Source organism: Harpia harpyja, chromosome 3, assembly GCF_026419915.1.
Source record: "Harpia harpyja isolate bHarHar1 chromosome 3, bHarHar1 primary haplotype, whole genome shotgun sequence".
NCBI lineage: Eukaryota > Metazoa > Chordata > Aves > Accipitriformes > Accipitridae > Harpia > Harpia harpyja.
Window position 1 is genome coordinate 5228817 of NC_068942.1, and position 22338 is coordinate 5251154.

The 22338-nt window shown below is 38.8% G+C and overlaps 2 protein-coding genes across 3 annotated transcripts in view; one reads left to right on the plus strand and one right to left on the minus strand.

The window, feature by feature from the left end:
* The window catches only part of CEP85L (centrosomal protein 85 like), a 122589-nt gene that overhangs the window by 49754 nt on the left and 50497 nt on the right, over positions 1–22338 (plus strand). The gene's annotated exons all lie outside the window — the stretch shown is intronic.
* PLN (phospholamban) lies at positions 11142–19124 on the minus strand. Its single transcript, XM_052781228.1, has 3 exons — positions 18880–19124; positions 13487–13521; positions 11142–11616 (listed from the first exon to the last, which is right to left on the minus strand). The coding sequence occupies exon 3, from the start codon at positions 11491–11493 to the stop codon at positions 11335–11337; it is 159 nt and encodes a 52-aa protein (XP_052637188.1). The 5' UTR covers positions 11494–11616; positions 13487–13521; positions 18880–19124; the 3' UTR covers positions 11142–11334.

A 22338-nucleotide genomic window follows, 5' to 3' on the forward strand; every position in this document is an offset into this window, starting at 1 on the left:
TGACAAGTTTAATGACTCTCAAGATCCAATTTAGCTCTTAACGGTAGTCTGGATTTTTTTTTTTTAAGCTTAAAAAAATTGAAGCCAATTAGTATGGTCAAACCAATAGTAATCCTTAAGGGTCTCTCTAAAAACCTGACATTGTTGCAGGTAGCCACCCTTTACACTACCCTTATTACTGTGGAAACCTTCATCTTTCTCTATACTTTTTGAAGATTTTGATGGCGAGAAATTACCCAGGTTAGAGAGCAGAGGCTGACGGGGTCCTCTCAGAGCCAAAGTGCCAGGAACCAGCTCGCTACTGAGGCTGGGTCGTGGGCACTGCCAGCCGGGCTCTGGGCTGCTGGCAGGCACCGGTGGCATCGAGGAGCCCGTGAGGGGTTTGGGAGGCGACAGCAGGGCACCGTGGAGGAGCTCAGTCCATCCCGCCATTCGCGTCTTCTGAGCCCCTGTGAGATGTGCGGCCGGCTGCAGCTGTCAGCAGTGCTGTCCGTGAGGTTTGCGTGCAGATTCCTGTGCCTGGTGGTTCTCCTTTTGGATTTAAATATATATTCAGAGTAAGCTTTATTTACTTCGTTCCTTCATTTAGGTATATGTCTCTTTATCATCTTTTACGTACCTTTCACAACACTTTGTTTAGGATGGGTGTTTTAGAAACTCTTACTTTTGTTGAGGTCAAAACAACTCCCAGCCTCTGTTTTTCATGTCTCGTAAGTGTTTTCTCACTCTGATTGTCATTAAATACAGCGTCTCCTTTTTGTACGAAGGCAAAGTTTCATGTTTGAAATAGATGTATGTATTATTATGGTTATTCAAAAACTTGTGTTCATGCAGGCGTCGATGCCACGCTGTGTTTTGAGGGCAGAGCCAACAGAGGGAGCACAAGCATTAGTTATCTTTTTGGCTGAATGCATAAAATGGTGCTGCACCTTTGCAGGTTTTTGAGATCATAAGATTATAGGGTGAAGTTTTGCCTAAACCTGTTTTTTTTGTTGTTGTTTTGTTTTTTTTTTTCTTGCTCCTGTTATTTTTATATCTGTATCGGTATTGATTTATATGTCGGAGGATCCATCTAGCCCCTGGCTTAGGAAGCAATAATCCTATCCGCTGTCTGGTTAGCCCTGGGAAACAGGGGAAGTCCCTGAAGCTGCGGCGTTTGCTCTCCTTACCCTGACTTCCCACTTGCTTGCAAGAGTGGCACAGAGAGTCTGACAGTAATTAAGGGCACAAGGGTGCGGAGGAGGTTCCTGGTGGCCTTGGAAAGCGCTTTCATTGGGTCTGATTTGGAGTTGTGTTGATGGGCCTTGAAATGCGATCTGTTCCATTTCTTCAAGTGAGAAGATGTGGTGGTGGAATAGGACCCAGAGAAACAGAAAGTTAAAGCGTGTGCGAGAGCAGTGAGCCTTTGGGCTCTTACAGGCATCCTCTGCTGGCCCTCCCAGCCTGCCCTGTCTTTCTGCCCAGAAGTTACAGCTGTGAGGAGGAGGGATGCCAGAAGAGATGAAAGGAGAATGGTTCTCCTGTCTTGACACCTGTTTGTTGAAGAAACCTCAGCATAATTGTGCTATGGGTTTTTTCAAAGGATCGCCATATGTGCACCTGGGAACTGATACGCTGCTACTTCTGAGAAACCAAGAAAACTGTAATCCTAAGTGGAATATATACCTAGGAAAGAGAGAGAGCAGAAAGCATACGATTTTGCTAGAGGAAGCTGATGATTCGTAAAAGGGAGAAAAGCCATACCTCTACAGAAACATCTTTATTTTTCTTTTCCTCTTAGTGGGGATTATTTTTGCTATTTTGCTTTTAATAAGTATGTATGCTGATGGAGATGCAGTGGTTTTTAAGGACTGAAAAAATTACAGTTTATCATCATTTTACTTAAAACTACCATTGCCATGAACAGAAAACTAAATGAACTTTGCATTTAACTGACAATCTAGAGCAGCTTTGTGTATCTTTAAGGTAGGCTGGTAAAAGGAGAGACTGTAGAGGGCAACCATCAGTAATGAAGTGAGAATAGACTGCAGCAATTTTCTGAGTTGATTTTGGGGACTGGTCGTTCAGGAACAGCTGTTGGATTTAATAATACAGTCTGCAAATAAATTTTTATGCCCTCACAGACTAGTATAGACAGTTTACCCCCCAAAACTATGAATTGGAGTTTATTCTTATGAAATCAGACAAGCTTTCAATTTAAGTTTAAGTAAAGGATAATGTATTACAGCCCTTAAAAGCTGTTCCAAGGTTAATTACTCTCAAATTAAGATTCTCTGCCTCCTTAATAGTCTAAATTTGACTGAACTCAGCATCTACCTGTTGTTTTTTTTATTACAATTTGCTCCCCAAATTAAAAAGCCTATAATGTGGCTCTTCCATTCCAATTGTAAACCATGATTTTTAAGATAAAATATGTACTGTGCATTGTAAGGGAAGCTCAGAGTGTTGGGTAGAAGACCTACAGCTATGTTGAGGTTATCTTCCAGGACATGGTCAGGTTCACAACTGCAGAAAAGATGCTGTGGATCAACAGAACACGTCTTCAGAGAAAGTGCACTGTTCAGCTGCGGGTGTGATGTTTGTACATTTTGGAAATAAATCTCCAAGGAGGATCTGGTCTATGGTTATTGTGCAACATCATGGAGTTGTATGTGAAGATTCTTTTCTCTAGCCAATGTGTACTATTTAATGTATGCTTTTTGAAGATAAACATTCCCCTAGACATTTCCAAGGAAGATATTTTAACAGTACTTCAACGAAAATAATTTCCATGCGGTATTTATATTTCAACATACACTTAATTATTTTCAATGTACAGCTGATCTTTCAGCAGACATGACCATTGTAATACCTTTTTTTTCTTTTTAACCCCCAAAGTAAGGAAGCGTGTGATTAAGCCTGTGTTAAGGGAAAAATTGCTTATAATACGCAACAGCGGTTCCCACTTACTGAACTGGGAGGCCATATAAATCTGGATAAAAAGGCTGTATGCTTTCATGTAAAGGCACTTCTTAAAGACTGATCCTATTCTATCTGATTATCTGAATGCCTCTAGGTACATCCTGTTTGCTAGTCCAGAAACTGGGTTTAAAATGAAAGCATGCCTTTAAAATTGTGGGAGATAATACAATAAGAAGGAAGGTTTCAAAGGTCACATATCTGCTTCTTAGCTCTATACAATGTTGTAGGCATCACAGGATTAATCTCTGTTTTTTCCAGTGTATGCGACATCTGTATGATTTCTTCATGGTGTGCTAACTGTGTCAGAATATAGCAGAGGTAATAGATGGAAAATGCTTCAGTGCATCTTTCCTTTAATGTATCTGGCTTACTGTTTTTTCTTTAATGAGGAAAACACTGCCTTGTTCATACCATGTATATAAAAGTTAATGGAAGTTAAATTTTAATGCATTGAGAAATTTAGAGATACTACAACCATCTTCATTTCAAAATAGAGAAGGAAGAAAGTAAACTGCATGCATACCTAAACATTGGTGAACAAAAGTTGTAAAACTTTAATTAAAAGAAAAAGTTATAACATTCTTCAAATAATATTGTTGGCACAGAAAACTTTATTCTTAAATGTCAACTCAAAGCTCATTTTTCTTATGATCCTGGCAGATCAGAAAACTAAAAACTATTAATATCAACATTTTTCCTGCGTCACATTTTGATGAAATGATACTCTTTAGCAAGATAAAACTTTTTAACATGAAGAGGTATCACCTTTAGTTAGCAGAGTGGACTCCTTCAGTGTGAGCCACAATTAAGCTTTTATATTCTATTCCTTTTGCTGTGAAGTTGGTAGTCCAACAACTGGGATTCCGTTTGTTATAGTGCATATGTGGGCTCAGTCTGGAGTAAGCACTAGCAGACGATGGGAAACCAAACTTGGACCATGCTTGATTGCAAAAAGAGACTTGGCATTGGTTAACTGATAACTTTGCCAATTTTGTATGTCATCTCGGGAAGATGCATGTTTCAGTTTCAGCAGCATATTTCAACATTTGTTGAAGATTCTGTAATTTTCGTTAATGGCTGAGAGGAGGCTGCTGGGGTTGTTTCTTGGGGTTGTTTCTACATGCTAATGGTAGAGTTTCTTATAGTCTTCCTTTGTATGTAATTCTGGATCTAGAAATACATGATTGTTGGTGGCAGTAGACTCATCTTTCTCCTTTTATTAAAAAGGAATGTATGATTTTTATTTTTTGTCAGGGCTAACTCATTTATCTAATTTTAGCTATTAAACGGTCACATTGGTTTCCGTAAGATAGGGAAACTTTTGAATATGCAGAAGAGCATACAGACAATAAGCTTTGTACAGTCCCGAGCGGTGTATCAGTGAATAGTCATTTTGTTGGGAAAACCATTTTTATTCTTCTTTAGACTAGACTGGGCTTCATATCCTTTTTTGTGGTTTTGGTATGCTTTGAGCCATCTATGTCAAGCATCAGCAGAAATCCTCCAAGATGATACGTAACTATGTAACTGTTACAATATATATCCCTTGTATATAAATTTACAGATTTTTTTTTTTTTTAAAAGCAGAATATTTTGAGATTATCAAAGTAAGTGATAAAGTGCTTACAGTGATGTAGCTGTGCAAAGTTTTCTGCTTTAAATGCAAACAGACAGGAATTGATATTACTATATCAACATAAAGCTATAGATATGTAGTTTGCAGAAGCTATTTTAAATGTTTGTTGTACATATTTCAGAGCAGGTGAGAGAAAAGCTTTCATTTTAACTATCCGTGCTGCCTTAGCTAATGCTGCCTAAGCTTTTGGAGCAGGCAGCACAGAGTGGAACGTGGATGCCTGTTAATGGTAGGACTTAGAAACTTTCTGTTTCGCTAGGCATACTGCCTTTTCCTGTGAAAAGTATTTTTGTAGATCCAATTTAGATGGGTCTCTTCCAGATAACTGAACCACACCACAACAACAGTAATCATCTGGAAATCCTGGGTGAGAACATGTGAGTAGGTTAGCTCTGTAATATACGTGGCACTTGTGAGAAGTGCTGAATCAACAGTGTATGTGCTGAATCAGGGATGTGCTGTTGTCAATAGAAAGCTGGAAGCTGGGATTTCCCCCACTCTATGAGCAACATCTGCCTCTTTTGCATGCGTGCCCAAGACTATTAATACGTGCATGTATGGCACTCAGTTTACTGTACAGTGTTGGTGCACTTTGTCCCCACGTTGTACTTGGGAAAGAGAGATGCTAAGAGCAAGCTGGTTGGCCCCATTGTAATGTATGAAATCTACTTCAGGCCACCTTCTTTCCCAGCGTATCTCAGGTACGTAGAGCTACCTTCTGGGCAAATAATTCCAGCAAGAAGTGAGCTCTTGGTCACTGTCCTTCCCAGTGACCTGTGGGGAAAGTACATCATCCTGTAAAGGGCCGTAGAAGAAGGTCCTGTAAGAAGCTTATGTTGCATGCTTAAAGTGAGGACAAGCTGTGGACTGGATGATTGCACTGGCAAGTAACAAGTGGTGTGTCAAATACGGCTGGAGGGCTCCCACGCTGCACACTTGACCTGTGCCTAAGTGGTAAACGTGGCTTATTGAGGCAGTAGCACACTTCCTGCGATTGTGCAGATGCACCTACCGCTCGTGTACGTGTCAGCGTTAAGGGCTTCCTAGGCAGAGTTATGATAACCTTTGTTAGTGGTCGTCTGTCTTCGGTTGTTTTGACAGCTTCTTTTTTTGATACTGCTGGATAACACTAATGGCTTCTGGCTTTTAAGGTGTTGCTGTGAGCCATAGGTGGTCAAAAAAGGTATAACTATATAATTATGTTTTCATATTTAAACTTATCCTCTCTCAACTGCTGCAAGCTGCTTTTCATGGATATCCTTGTTTCCATCTACAGCATCTGTGCTTTTGCTCTCCACAGGTAATTTGATGCACGCTGTCAGGCCATTGTTGGTGTTTTGTTCTGCCTTCCTGCTCTATCCATGTCATTTCCCATGAAGTACGTGTTCTCCGGAAATCTCATTTTAAAAATTTGATTTCTGCTGTCCCCTTTTGCAGAAATGATGTTCCTTGAAGGCTGCAGATGTTTTGTAGATCTTTAAATACAAGTCAGCTGTAGCAGTGGGAAAACTACAGTAACTGCTGATGCATACTTGCATTTCTTCATGTACTCAGCAAGGCTCTAGATGCTTTCTTTACTCAATGGCAGGTAGAGAATTGTGCACAGCTTTTAGGATTGTTTTCTGATAATATAGGTATGTGAACACGTTCTCTAACTGTCAGATATTTCTCTGCAGTCTTTGCATATTTATATTCAGATAGCTTGAAGTGTCTACATTATTACTGCAAACCCCTTGAAACGAGATTTGAGAAGGAAGCAGAGCCTCAGAGAGGTTCACATCAGCTTCACAAGGATAAATGCGAGCACCAGAACCAAGACAATGAGCAGAAAATTGAGTAGCAGGTTGAGACCTCTGTTGTTGGCAAGATCCATAATGTGCGTCAGTCTGCCCTCTTGTGCTTGCAGCAGACTCTTGATTGCAGCTTTGTGTTGCTCCTTCAGTAGCAAGCAATGTAGATTCACATGAATTTCATTGTGTCCTCAGCTGTTTACCTGTTTTTAGTTTCTGCCACTTAAGAAAAAAAAAGTTTGTTTACAATAACTAGAATCTTCCCCCCCCTCCCCCCCCCCCAAGGAATCTGGATGCTCCTGCAAGCCTTTTTTTCCAAATACCTTAAAAAGAATTAAAAAAAAAAAAAAAAAAAAAGTTAATGGTAGCTTTCATTTTACTACTGAAGAACTCCTGAAGAACTAATTAATGGAGAAAGGACTTGAATTTTATACAGTTTGGCTCTTTAGTTATTTATGTTTTTTTAACGTGTATGGTACTTTTCAGGCCCATTTGATTTTTAAAAGAATGGCCACTCTCAAGACTTGTTCTGTTCCAGCAGTAGACTGTTGAAAATTTACTTTTCTTTTTGCATCTACAGAAATCTTCTAAAACTTTCTCATCTGGGCAAATTGTACCTCTGTTAATAGGAGTATTTCCTACCCTTCTAGAGTTTGGCATCGTGCAGTGCGGTAGTTAGCATTTTGCCAGCAGTGTGCTGTGTAGGATTCATTGCAGCTTTGCAAATGCCTTATTAAGAATCTAGATTGGGCTGGCAGAGGATGCATCCTTAGTGCTTTTAACAGCACATACACAATAGCTTATTTTAAGATAGTATTAATAACTTAGCAGTTGTGTTTCTATATATAGAAAAAAAAAATATATATATAAATGAAAGAAACAAATAGGACCACTTAGCCCTACCAGTGAAATATTGCCAGAACTTCCTGTTAATAACCAGCTAAGTTTTTAGGGAAGATCACAAGAGGGCAGTGTTTTATAGTTTTATATTTTATACAAAAATACACTTTTGACATATTTTTATCTTAAAAAAAAAAAAAAACCCCAAACAAGCACGGGCTTATAAAGCAATCAGTTCCACTAAACTAACTGTCAGATATTACAATAAATCTAGGGCCTGTTTTAAATAATTTAAATTACTAGGGTTCTTACTGACATGAGCATCAGTTTTTAAAGGAATCCTTATAAATAAGTTGTTCTGTTTTTAATCCTTGCAATGAACAAGAGGTGTTCACTCACCTCCTTCCATAACCAAAACGGATTTATCCCCCCCCCCCCCCCCCAGTTTTTAACATCTAGGTCAAAGCTAAAAGGACTACATTTGTTGTTAAATAAAAGATATCTATGGATCTTGTAGGACTTCACAAATATTTTCTAATTGTATTCTGACAGACACTATTAATAACCATACAGATGCAGGTATCTGGTCTGTAATCTATAGTGTATTAGTATGCTTCCAGGTAGGAACAAGAATACTCTGCTCTAATTTCAGCCGAGAGGATATAAGTAAAGAACATCTCAGCATGGGTGTATATGTCTGACACGATAATTGTTCTGTGTGTAGTTGTAGCAAAACTCACATAAAAGTTATTTGTTAGGGGGAGTAAATGTTTTGTGAAAGATTTTGTTTAAGCCTATTTTACAGTTGTCTTTCCACCAAGTGGTTCAGTTTTGCTAGCAAGGGCAGTTGTTGCTAAACTGATGCAGAAAAGTTAATAAATGCAAGTACCTGCTGCCCTCTAAAGTGCCTTACTGACTAGTCTTGATCAGAGCAAAATTTCAATTCTGAAATGGGTCGTGTCTTCACCTAGAGAAAAATGGGTAGATATATCAATTTTTGCTGAAGAGCTGGCTGAGGAGGCACATGTTTAAAACCAGCATATTCTTGCTCCTGATTAAGCTATTTCCCAGTGTAAAATTGCTATGGAAGTTTGTCATTTGTTTTTTTGGAGGAAGAGTAATAGCCTGTTTAGCTGTCTTTGTTCACCATCAGTGTGTATGATGAACTTAGCAAAAAGGCATAGCCTTGGGTGAAGCGGACCAGAGAATTGAAAACTTAATCCAAGCTACATGCTGTGTTTTGAAATTTTTATTACAGCTCATAAAAGTAGTCAACTTTCTGACTACGCTTTCAGAAATTCATTAGGATCACATATGTGCACTAGTTCGTGAGTGTAAATTAAGTATGTGTAAAGTGATCTGGACATCACAAAATAGGCAAGATTACTGTTGAAAACCAAAACAGAATAAATAGAGGTATAAAGAATTAGAAAGCTGTGTGATGACTAGCTCTTTTTCACATACCTTTAATAAGTAGAGGATAGAATGGATGCTTCTTTCTAAACGGAAATGTATGTAAATATTTTATGCATTAATATTTTTTCAAGCAGTCATTTTAATAAATAAAAATACAGTAGCTGTTAGTGTTAAAGCCCACATAAGTATACAAAAAAGATTGTACTATGTACAAAGGGTTTTATTTTTTTAATCCCTGGGTTCAGTTGACATTTAGTTATATAGAGGATGGTAGCAGATTTTCTGATCAGCAGAATCCTAAGACACAAATGAACCATACAGTACATGCAATTTATCTGCATTGCTTTAAAATAACAGTAGGCCTTCCAGTTTATTTATACTTTGTTTTTGTTCTTGTTTATTGTTTTTAAATAAATAATGGCTTTTCAGGTACATAAGAAGAAAGTGGTGCGTTTGTTTTTTATGAGGAGGGGTGGGGTTTTTATTTTTTTTTAGCAATGCTTTACTTCGACTTCTGTATATTACTGGCTTGTGAAATCTACAATCCCAATGTGTCCTCACAATGCATGTGTTGATACTTTGCTCCTGACACCTTTTTTTCTTCAGGAAGTTTACAGTACTGTAAAATTGTTGTCTATTTCCAATTGAAGTCTCTTGAAACTCCTCCAAAGCAAACTAAAACTGGAAACCCTATCCATCACAAAAATACAGTTTTAAAAAGAGAAGAAAGCAACTTTAGATTTTTCTATTTCCTGTCCCCCCCGCCCCCAAAGTGCACTGTGTTTGTGGCTTTTCTTAAGAAGAAGGATTAATGGGGAAAGAAAGTACACTTAATAAAATCTCATGCATTTGTGAGAGTGGTCAGAATGCATGAAATGGAAATTGAGATTTACACTGACAGTTCAAATCGGTAATATTCATATACTAACTTGCAGGTGGGGGTGTGTGTTGCCGATCTCATCAGTGCTTGCCCTCATCCTCATACAGTAGCTAACTAATTCCCTTTAGTGATTAACCTTATCTCAAGAGGTCTGGTCTTAGCATATCTATTTGCCAGATAGGCAGTGAGTGCATCGCCACTGGACTTGCTTGCATTCCATTGAATACAGAGTTTTTTCAAAGATTTCTTCCCTTCCTGCTCAACTGTTCATTGTCAACGTCTGCTCATGGAGTATTAAGTCTTAAAGGCAGAATACAAGATTAAGATAAACTTGTTTTGATTTTCTGTATTCATCAATAGGAGTGCTTACATAGAGTGGTATAGAAAGATGCCTGTTTAAAAAAAAAGGATGTCTGTTTGACCTCTGTCTACTGATTCTTGAGCTTTCTTTAAATTTGAAAACTGTGTAAAGTTTCTAGGAATTTAGCTTAATACCAGCAACACTGCTCAGTCCTGTTACTGACAACTGCTGGAGTAGAAACTCCATCTTTTATGTGTATAGACTGTGGTTTACATGTTGAAAAGATATATCTGCAATGCTTTCCCTCCTGTGCATAATTGTTTATAATTTTTTTTTTTAATGTATCATTTATTTTAGGAAAATACTTGCTCATTCTCTTAACAGGCATTTGCAGTTGAAGGTGGTGATGTTATTTGTACTTCTATGATACACTTCAATCACAGCAGTAAGGGTGACCTAGACCTTTCTCTTTACCACCACAGATACAAGCCACCTTGTGTGACATTGGCAAGTACCAAGTTTTCTGTAGTTTTAAACTCAGGAAATTATTACATAAATTATAGCAGGCCATAATAAAGTTGTCTGAAGCCAGATATTAAGAACTCAAGAGTTATTTCTGAATTGTGCCAATTGTCATGTCGGTTAAAGACTGTAGAAAATTCTATCTTTGATACCACTGTGGTAGTGTCATTCTTTTTTCTGCAACATAGTGAAAAAACTTTCCAGATGTCACTTAGCTCTCTAAGGATGTATCTAGTGAAAAATACTGTAAATGAGGTTGCTTCCCCCTCCCAGATCTGAGTTGTGTGTGTGTGTGTGTGTATGTGTGTGTGTGTGTATGTGTGTATATATATATATATATATATATATATAAAAAAGATCCCTTATATGAGGAGAAAAGAAATAGTTTTTATTTCTGGGCTATAAGAGACTTTCAATTTATTCCCATATTCCCTTAAAAACCACTAAAACGATCCGAATGCCTTCAGTTGATAATGCAGAGATGCAGCATCTTGAAGTAAGCAGAGCAGAAATTTTCCTAGGATGTATTGAGGGCTCTGTGCCAGTGGCTCTTCTTTGGGCAGATGCGGGCCAAATTTGGAACCCCTCCAAGGGCTTAAGGATTTTCAGAGAAACCTAAAAACAATCAGGCCCCCAAAAAGTGATGTTGCTGTTTGTGTGATCTAGCTAAAACACTGAGGAACTTACCAACTCCATGAAGAGCCAGTACTTTACCCCATTCAGAAAAGACATCTCTTGACTGAGACAGACAAGTTAGGTCATGCACAGCTTTGTAACAACAGGCTCTAAACACTGTTCTGCACAGAAGAAGTGTGTTTTTAATACATGTAGCAGGTAGTAAGAGAATAGTGCGATGGTTGGCATACAGCTCTAGTCCAAGTGCTAGCCCCTCTCACGAGAGGATCCTTGCATTGGGAGTTGCAGGTGCAGGTGTCTCTTCCCTCTGGGGTCACTTTCCTAGAGGACAGTGCAGAGAAGTGCTGGAGCTTCAGAGGAGCATCACAATGATACAGATCAGCAAGAGGCAAATTAAAATCAGGCAGAAATTCACAAACAGCTCTTGGAGCCTTTGGCGTGCTTGTGGGTTGACCTCAATAGTTGAGGCTCTCCTCAGAGCAGAGCGGGTTATGTATTGGACCTTCTCCATGGCAACAAGAAAGCAGAGGGCACAAATCAGAGGTTTTAGGAGTGCAGGAAAGAAGAGAAGTTGTCAGGAACAGTGCAAAGTGCCTATTATCTTCTCTTTTTGTTTTAGACAGCCTTTGTGGAGCTGGGAAAGCAGGAAAGTGAAGAGTTAGAAATGCAGAAGTAAAGTGTTTTGATGAGTGCAAATGGTGATTGTTTTAAAGTTCTAAAAAGCCCGAAGTAAATAGATTGCCTTTACAGTGTCTTTACTTTTAAAACAGGATTTTTAAAATTTCGTTTTTCAAGTTTAGGTTTGTGCTGTATTGTGCTTCTCCTCCTGAAGGCTACCAAGCACCTGCTTCTTAGCAGTGGCGAGGAATTGTAAAATGGAAATTGTGGATATGTGGGTTTTACCCCCATCATTGCTTTAGATCCTAATCTCTCTATCCTTTACAGTCTGGGAAAAGGTCATGGCTGATTTCCACCCCCTAACCCCCCTTTATTTGTTTAAGCACACGTGAAAGCCTGATGGTATGACTAGAGTCACAGACCTTTCAGCCATGAGATCTGGATATTACTGCTGCCTGTTACTGACCCAGGCAGATAATCTGACTTACCATTACCTTATTCTGGAAGGCAGGAAAAGAAATCTTGTTGAAGCATTTCCATTCCAAGTAAAAATTCTTTATGGTGCGTAATTAAAAGCTGATGTATCACTGTTATAGGGAATTTTAGTAATATATTTCTCAACAGACGAAACAGAGTAAGGACTAAAGACTTTTTTTTTTAAATACATGTAGAACAATGTGTTAAAAAATGTAGGTGCAAAGGCAGAGGACTACTATGAGGAATAAAATAAAGCATGTATATCACTTACTTTCATAGTGACTATAATTTTTCAGCTTTGTTTGACTTTATGCTGTACCTGTTTTCATCTATTTAAGCAGTTAAACTGCTTGCCAAGTATATTCTGCTTAGCCCTTGCTGATAACTGTCTGCCCCAAGTGCAGTAAAAGCAAGACGTGCACAGGAATTCTCAAGTGACCTGGCTGAAGGCACATTTGTTCTCCCAGCCCAGTACAGGCTGGGGTGCATTAGGCTGTTTATCCCCTTCCAGACAAGGCACAGGAGATGAACCACTAATGGATTTACACCAGTACAGAAAAGTTTGCATAACCAGCTTGTGCAACAGACGCTGCACAGAGAACAGTATTTCCTGCAGATGACTTCATCGCAACTTGTTAACGTCATTTTTTTAATGCAGGGTGCATGCAACCTGTGGTCTTTGGGCCGTGTGCGACCTGCTACAGCAAGATATCTGTCTTCTTCGTGGCTGCTGTTTTTCTTGGGGTCCTCAGAAGGATTGGAACAGCATGAGTTTTTACCTGCGTATACGCACACTAAGTCCATTTCTGTGTATGGCTTTAGATTTAACTGCACACATGCTAGCACCTGCGCTGCTGTGTCGTTGCATGTGTTTCACTTGCATGACTCAAGGGGCTTTGAAGCGCTTCCGCAAAAAGCAGTATTAGCTGGTTGGGCATCGCAGATGCAAGGCCAACACAGGTGAAGGGGGGATGGTGACATCTCTCTGGGAGGGAAAAAAAAGATATTCTTCCCTTAGGAAAGCGTGAGGGATGTTGCCGAGGGAGCAGGCGGTAGGTCAGAAGGCTCAGTTGAGTTGAGTCAGCATTAACTGTTTGGACATACATGACTAGACAGGCGATACAAAAGGATCTTGAAAAAAGGAAGGTAGCGTAAGTTAAAATGTATGCCTTTTACAGCTAGAAAATGGTGTAGAGAAGGGATGAGGAAAGGTCAAAATAGAGTAACTTGGTTTTCTTCATTTAAAAGCTCATACAGTTTTGGAAATTTTTGAAACACTTATATGTTGTTTTACCTACCAAGCCTGCCTGCAGGAGAAATTTTCTTGTAAGCAAAGGAAGTAAATTCTGTGTCTGTATTTCAACAAGTTTGGCTTTACAAGTGCATGGCTTTAACTAATAAACACATACCTTGCTTGTTAATCCTCCATGGTGCTGTCACCCACCTAAAGTGTGCATAAAGAGAAACAGATTCAGTAACACAGCTGCATATGGGTGGCTATCAAGGTCAAAATGGACAGCCTGAAAAATAATTGCACTGAAATGAAGGCTGGTCATTGCCACAAATAGTAGCTGTTCTCTGCTGTTTAGTCCCCTGACGGTGTTTTAGGTCAATGTTAAGAAGTATTATGCATGCACACACCACTTCTTGAAAGTGCAGCAACAGGGCAAACTATATTTGACGTTTTTTTTGAAGTTGAAAAGTGTTACTTATGTGTGACAAGACTGCGTACTGCGCAAGAGAAACTGTTGACTGCATTGCTATGCAGTTGTGTGTTTAATCCAGTGTTACTAATGAATGTGAAAGGCTTGTCTTATGCAGTGTGAATCTGTAGGAAGAGATGTGGCTGACCCTGTATGTTACTATGTAGGGGATCCCCTACACCTGGTGCCCTAGAATGAGTCACAGATCACAATTATTGCTTCCTTCTTCACTGATATGTGACTGTTTCCCTAATTTGTATTAGGTTATTTTTATCTTTGTTCCTGGGTGTCCTTCACAATGAGAGGAGGTATGTGACCAAAGTGAAAACTGTGGGCCACGCTCGTTCCTGGTGCAACTGCATTTTCATTGAAGTCACACGGGATAAATTTGGCTCCTTTGGAAATGCCACAGCAATTTTAGACACAGCCTGTTTCCTGTCATATGTTTACTAAATGCAGCAGTGATATCAGTGGAATAGCAGACGTTTGACGTATTTGATTTGTTGCTGTCCCATATGACCAAGTGAAGCCCCGAAAGGGCATTGTTAAAAAGTAATGTTGCGTAACAGTCTATTGCATGGATCTTAATGGTGAGATGTCCCCAAAACCCAGTAATTCAGTTTCAACCATTGAAAATAAATGTCTTAATCGCCATAAACATAGTGATGCAAAAAGTACCATCAAGTTATGTGATCCTTGGTCTAGTACATGTTTAGAACTGTTACCAAAAACTACCTGGCCTAAGACGTTCCTGTAGCTGTTTGTGTGAGGAGTATGATACTCCTAGGCAGGAGGAGGCATCCTCTGCCTGTTCAGAGGAGGTAAGTTTAAAGATCTGTGTGTATAGTGCCAAAGCAAAGAAGAACCCTGCATACAGGACTAAATGCTGCAAGTTGAACTGAACCTGGAGCCCTTTGTCACCATTGTCTGTGGATTGTGTGGCCCCCAGAGGAGGAGATGTTGTGGAGTTTTAAAGCTCTGCCTGTGCACAGCAGCTGCAGTTGATGCGTAGGCATGCTTTTCGTCTTGTCTGGCTGTCCTATGTTAATGTATATGTCTTATTCCAAGTTGCACTGATTTTTTTTGAACCCTGCTGTAAAATAGCTCCTCACTGGCAGTGTGGAGTAACTGCAGTTGGGATCTCCAAGTCTGAAAAATCTCCTTTTTTGTGTGAGGAAGATGAGGGGTGAGAAGGGAGTGAAGAAGGATGCAGTCTGACTTAACTCTGGAGACCTCTAGAGGGTCTCACTGCTGTCAATTTACTTCAGTAATTAAGTTTCCAATGATAAAACAGAAGTTGCTTACAGGTTTTCAAGTACAGAAGTGATTTATAAAGGTATGTCATAATTTTAATTTTCATTCTTTTACAAAAAATAAATAGTATGGAGGTGACTTGCTAGGATTTACCCCAGCAGCTGAATTTTGTATTTACTTAGGCTAGGGGTGCAGAATTCTATTGCTTATTCTGATTTTAGTCTGAGAGTTGCACTAGGCAGTTGTGTCAGTGAAGAAGGGTATTAAGGATATTAGCCAATTCAACAGCTTGACTGCAGAAAAAGGAAAATCGATTTTTTAATTTTTTTTTTTTTTTAAGAAGAAAGCATAAAATGGGAAAGAAAGGGCTGGAGGTTGAAAACAAAGACTGGGATGGGTGAAGACAAGAATACAGACAATAGTGCAGGAGAGGACAAATTGAGGGAGGAAAGTAGAAGAAAATGAGCAGAGGAAGAGAGTGGGGGTGTAGAAAAAGCAAGGAGTTGCGCAAGGGAAAAGAGAAGACCGCAGCTGGAGTACATGAAGTCATTGAAGAGAGCTAGACACTGACTTGTGGCATATGATGTCATTTTTTCAATCACATGCAGAACACATTTCCTTGGGATGGGGTAAGAAGCAACAAATCATCTCATAGAGTTTGGGAAGTGCTGGTAACAGGAAAAGCAAACTCATTTTATCCTTTTAATCTTTTTTAAAGTCTATTTTGTACTGAAGTGTCAATGTTTTTCGTGTGTTTGGGAGAGGATAGGGGAAGGCTCACACTTTAGATTCTTTTTTTTTTTTCCTCCACCTCTTCTTAATTCATTCCTCTTAGAATCTTTCTTTTGACTAGCTTTGATGTTCTCAGAGTTCTAGAAGCAAGATCATCAGTAAGAGCCTTTACCTGTATTTCAAGTCCATGATGATGCAAAATGTGTAGATATCAAGAAATTACACTGATGCATAGTTGAACACACCAGGCTTGGCATTTTGGTTTTTGGAAGTTATGCGCATACCTTGTGGGTAACTGGGACTTATATCTGTGTGCTAGTCCATTAGAGTAGCCTGGGAGCTAATGCTTTGGGTTAGTTTTTAACTCTGGGTTAAATTCCCTGCAACTGCTACAGGACCATGCAGTGGGATCTTGGGCAGGTGCTTCATCCTCCATACTCATCAGTTCCCCTAATCAAAATAAGACATATAATAATGGTATACTTTTTCCCGTCTGTTGGTACGATTTGCCTTTTATGTAGTAACTTTCTCTTAGGAAATGAACTCCTTCCTCCACTGTGCGCACTGAGTACCTAATACCTTGTTGTTTCAAGTTGGGTTTTAGGTTCTGATGGTTCATACATCACTACTTAATAATAGGAAATGGGATAAGTGAAATTGGAACTGAACTAAAAATTGTAATACATCTAGCATGTATAAAAGGTAGAAATGGAAGGGGATGTTGCATGTTGTGTTTCTATCCTTTTTAGAAACTCGGGGGACCATGATATGGCATTGATTGAAAGAAGAATATAGTAGGTAAATTCAGTTTTTGAGAAGTAACTTGATGCCAGGAAAGTCCTCTTAAGCCATGTACCAATCTCTAGAAAGCAAAAGCAGTCTTCTAGTTTTAAAGTGTCTTGTAGTTTAGGGAACATAACACTACTTTCCTGTGGGATTTTTTGTTTCTCCAGTTGGGCTACTTTTTCTATTCCTAAATCAAGTTATTCTTAAAGCAAATAAAAAGCTGCTCTTGTAGCTGTGGAGGTGTATCCCATACATTTTTGTTTGCTGATGGTCTGAAAAAATCAGTGAAAATCACCTTTACACTATCTGATTACAAACTGATTTTGGTGAGTTTCATATTGTACAATGAAGACAGTACATTCTTAACCTCTTCAGAGGATGAGAAATAAATGCAGCTTATTAAAATAGAAATGTGGTATACACATAAATCTGAATCTCTCTAAATACAAATAACATAGTTGTCTTGACAAATGAGTGGCAAAAAAAAAGTGGAAAACTGTTACTTACTGTAAATTAAATGCAGTATTTCACATCTGATTTGTAACATTTATCACCTGCTATGTAGCACATGCTTCTGTCATGGCTGTCAGCTGTTGTTACTCAGGGTTTGGACGTCTGTGACATGGGATTTTATTGGTGTGAAATTTTAGATTTAACTTAACAGCAGAGCCACACTGTCATCTACTTTAAATTATCTAACTCTGTGGCAGGATAGAATTCAGATGAATGGGCGTCTAACCCGCTGTAGCTATGGATGCATTCCAGTAAAGAGCTGCCTACACCAATTGAGTTTCTATGTGTATGTTCAATTTGTGTGTGTATGCATAAACTCTGTATTTTTAAAGGTGCGTGTATGCAGCGTTTGTGTTAGGAGAGAAAGATTCTCTGCATGGTAGAATAACCCCAAACTTCTCTCTTCACTTGAAAAGACATTTTATGTAACTTTAGCCTTGGAAAAAATCTCAGAATCTTCTTGCTCATTGCATGCATTGGTTTGAAGGCCCTGGGAGGTCTGAAGTGCCGCTTCTGCTTGCTGGAAACAGCTTCTAGAGAACTTCATAACAGATTGTTTGCCTTAGGAGTAACAAGATGTCCGGACACTTCCAGTACTTGCCTATTCAAAACTGGCACAAGGCTGCTGAGCACAAACCCAAGCACCTGCCTATATTTTTGCTTGATGCCTACCAGTCAGTAATAGGAAAAGGAATTAGGTGTGTCTGTTCAGTAACAGGGAAAACATGCCTCATGAAATTAAGGTCTATATTAAGCCTGTCTTTTCTGAAAGCAGAACCTGAAGTAGACATAAGTAGTAAGGTGTGAATTGATGGAAGGAGCGGACATGATTGTAAGGAGAAGAAATTCTTTAGAGACCTACATATTCATGAATCATATTACTTTTAAAAATATTTGTATATCTAAATATTAAATGTCCTTTATGTGACATATTTCTGTTCAAGATGCACGCTTTTTTGTTTGCAGTGATTTTAAAGCTGGGGTTGTATTTTGTTGTACAGTGTGTATGTACTTCCCTTAGTTGGAAATAAATGGATTACTTTCTGCATTTGAAATTCAGTTCATGATGTTACAAATCCTAGCTAAATTATTTACCTGTTATTGTAAGCGTTCTAGCACAAGTTTGGTAGTTACAATGACCAGCAGGAGAAAATTAACCTTTAAAGGAATTCACAGCCAAAATGCTATATGAATTCTGTAGCTTGAACTGCAGGTTGAATAACATGATGTGATTTCAGTTCTAGTACTGCTATAAACTGCTTAAATTTTTAAATTAAGTGTACTTTTTCATCATACAGCAAAAAAATGTTTGCTCTCTCAATGTGTTAGCTCATAAAAATGCTTTTCTGAGTTAAATGGTGAAAGAGCTTTACCTTTGCTGGGCTGTGGGTAGGCAGCTTTGGGGAAACAAAAGTGTCTCTACAAAACTTAAGTGAATTACTCCCTTTGTGGATTTTATATTAAAAAACAAAAACCAAACCAAATGTATTAAATTTAAAAGGAGAGACAAAGGTCTGAGGAAAATGATGAAAAACTGTCACCTTCTAGTGTAATGCCACCTGTATAAATCATCTACCCAAAGACAGCTAGTGTCCCACCAGCATGTAGAAAAATCTCATTTGCCTTTATTGTTGCTAAAATATGTTGTCCCCCATAGCATTATATTTCTGACTCGGAGCTGTAATGCCTCCATGTCCATATTTTTGATAAACAATTATAACCAACTGTTAATTTGAGTAGAGGAGGTTTTGTAACAAACCACAGCTACAGTGCTCTGCTGTAAGAATTAAAAGCATAAAAGAGAGGTTTCTTACCTCTGGTGTGACTGTTAGTGAAGCACAGAGGATCCTGCTCGGGGCTGTGGGAAGCGTCTGTAGATCTCTGGCAACTTGTCCGAGTCTGTCACCAAGTTGTGGGAACAATTGAAGTACGCTGAGGGGAAAAAATAACAAAAGTTTCAGAGGCAGGACTCCCGGCGTCATTCAGCAGCTCACAAGTTGTGATTGGTCCCATTTCTGCCTTCTGACACAGGCAGTTGCTCCTCTAAACTTGTTCACAGCAGTAATATATTAAACATGGGCAACATCTTTTTGTCTCGTGAAGGGAACCGTGTGCCAGGGAGACCACCTGCGCAGCCACAGGGTGAAGGAATCTGGGAAGCGGCACGCTTCAGTGGGGTAGCGAAGGGAGCCGCTTGCTTACAGCCTGCCTTTTCTTAAACAAGAACTTAAATGGGGATTTGTTCAGGGAGCTGTTTTGGATGAGTTACTTTTGCTACAGCAATGTTTCTTTTTCTTCATCATAAAACCCCCTAAATATCTAATGTGGATGATCACATTTCATATGGGTTTTTGACTTGGAATGATTTGGTTTTGTACAAGGGGTTTCTTAAACTACAGTTTCAGTATATATTGTTTTGATAATTCTGTTACACAGCTGGTATTCAGTTTACAGTGCATGATGTGTGTTTGCCAATGTCATCTTTCTTCTGGCAGTGCTTGAATCGAAGTAATTTTTCTGTTTTTCAAGTCTCTTCTAACCTTTTAAGTTCATTTGTGGGTTAGAGGATTTGTTTTCTCCAAATAAAATCCAGCATATATAAGTTCATCTCCAAAATTTATCATTCCTATATAATTTGAAGTATTTACCTTTCCTTTAAAACACACCCCCACCTTTTTTTTCTCCCCCTCCCTCTTTTTGTGGCTGGAAACTATCCAAGTGATTTTTGAGAACCTGTTCTGTTTGTTTGGGTAGGAGTAGCAGCTGGATGCTACCTTGCAGGTTATGTTATGTATATTATCCTGTGCTGGGAAGTGACAAATGAGACCACAGTGCATATATGGAGTAGGTTTCGTGCATCCGGGAAGTGGAGGATTTACTGGATGTGAAAGGACTGAACCGTTGAGTGTGCAAGCATCCAACATCGGGCTTCATATGTGGATGCTACTTACAGCATATGCCTTTCCCTGATTTGGAAACTGCAGGCAAAAATACAGAAGCTCAGCCTAACTCTGAACACTTACAGATCCAGTTTTGACAATAATTGTGTAGCATAGATTAGTGCTTGTCTTTTGAGCAGGAAACCAGACATGGTGAGGGTTTTTTTTGTTTAGTTTGGCTTTTTCATTCCCTGTAAGCCCTGCTGTGATACATGCTGCAAACCAGAGACAAAAAGACCTTGGAGGTGATGTACCACCTTGTTTCAAATTGAGCTCTATTTTTATTTTTGTAAATAAGGTTTAGCTCTTCTGCAAAATTGGTTATAATATGGTTGAAGTTAGCAACTCAGTTTTAATACAATAAATCTGCCTGCTTTCTGTTATCCTTTGATATCAGACCCAGGAAATTTAGGGTCACATACTTCAGTTGAAAGTTAATTGAGTATCTCCACAGTGAGGAGTGATAGTTCTTTACCACTGCAAAGGGTTTCATAATTTACTTATGGCATTATTAACATTATAAATCTCTTTATAAATCTCAGTCAAGAAAACTATATTTGGTCTTTTAATGAGGGAAGTTTCATGTTTTTATTGCATGCTGTCATCCAGCAAAAGTACTGCTATCATTGCATTGTTTGCTTTTTGTAAGGTGTAATACAAAACTTGTATATTGAAATTCACCTCTGTACTTTGTTGAACACCCAGCACTGCAGTAGCTGTGATGCCAGTTCCTCCCTTTACCAAGTCACTGTAAAATGATCATGTTATTTAGTTACTGTACACCAAATTCTCAGCTTTTTTTGTTAGTGAATTGGACCTAATCATAATTTTGGAGCTTTTTGGAAATGAGATGCCTTAAAAGAATGCTGGCTTTGTTTGTGAGCTGCTGCCACAGTCATAGCTTGGCCATCTTTTTAAAGAATGACACTTAAATGTGCAAGGTAAGGTATTAATAAAAATAGTAGTATCTCATCAGAAATATAATACATGCCTTCTGTAAATGTCTAACTCAGATAAGAAATTTTAAAATTGAAAATATATTTGTTAAATAACATAACTCGCACAAATTCAGACCACATGGATGTTGTAGATCTTGTATTGACGTTGTTTCTTTGACAACAAGCTTGTTTGGGTACCCTCTCTGGAGAACATTTTTCTAGTTCAGTTCAGTATGGCTCTTTTGTGTAGCTCACGGGGATTTTGGTGGGGTTCTGAGGTAGATGCCAAAGTGCTGCTCATGGGACATGTCAGTCTGACAGATACAGACAGTATATGTGAGCACATCATTGTACTGTTTGAATCACCCCTGGGTGAATGGGTCCAGACACCCGTGGATATCAGAAAGGAAAAGCTTTAAAAAAGGAATCTGTGTTGGAGGTTCTGGTCTGCTTTATTTTGTTCTGGGGAACAAAAATGCGCAGCTGTTGCTTGCTTGACCTTAAATGGAGATGATCTGGGCTTTCTCCAGTGGGATTAGAAATCTGCCACCAGAGCATGTTTCTTCTCATAAATTTATTTAGAGATCCGGTTGATGTTTGGGATAATGTCCAAAAAGAGACGTGTTATACTACAGCATACCAGCTCCTTTATTTAAATAATAATAATAAGACTTTTATTCACATTGGCAATAATTTCCTGGGCTATTTTTGCCTTTCATGTGCTAGTTTTAAAATTCCAGCTGTAGACACTGGCTAGCTGTATAATCTGTGTAAGGAGTTTGAAATGTCAGTATCTGGTCTGTTGATAATCCACGAATCTGCATAGAAATGAACTGTAACCCAAGCCCAATTACTTATAATATACAAGTAAAGAAATTCAGCAGTAAGTCTGAGTACTCAGCTTAGTGCATAATTTCATGGTGCTGCTGCAGTTTTCTCTCTTACTGCAAGTGTACCTCTACAATATCACACTGCTAAGGTTCTTGTGTTGCATGTGTTTGGTTTAAAAGTAGCTAAAAACGAAGAGAAGGGAGAAGCGGATGCTCCCACAGATGCGCACTGGTTTGTTTGTATAAGTGGGACAGAACAGCAGATTTTGATATTGAAGCTGAACGCTAAAACGAGATCTTTCCTTTTTGTAACCAGTGTTTTTCTGGCCTGATTCTGAGATGCTTCTTGCATCATATGTAATTGCTTGTAGCCATCCAGGTATCATCAAATGTGACTTACAAGACACTTTTTGCTGATCCCTGCAAAGGGAAAGGGCCCAGCTAACGTATACTTCAGTTACATTTGCACTGCAGGCCTAATACAACCTGCAGGGGGATGAGAGGTTTTTTTCCTTCTAGAAATACGGGAAAAGCAGTATTTTCAGCTGGTGTGAACAGCGTTCCAG

What these genes read in the sequence shown, in the direction of transcription:
- PLN (XM_052781228.1), bottom strand. Translation starts at nt 11,493, where the DNA reads ATGGAGAAGGTCCAATACATAACCCGCTCTGCTCTGAGGAGAGCCTCA.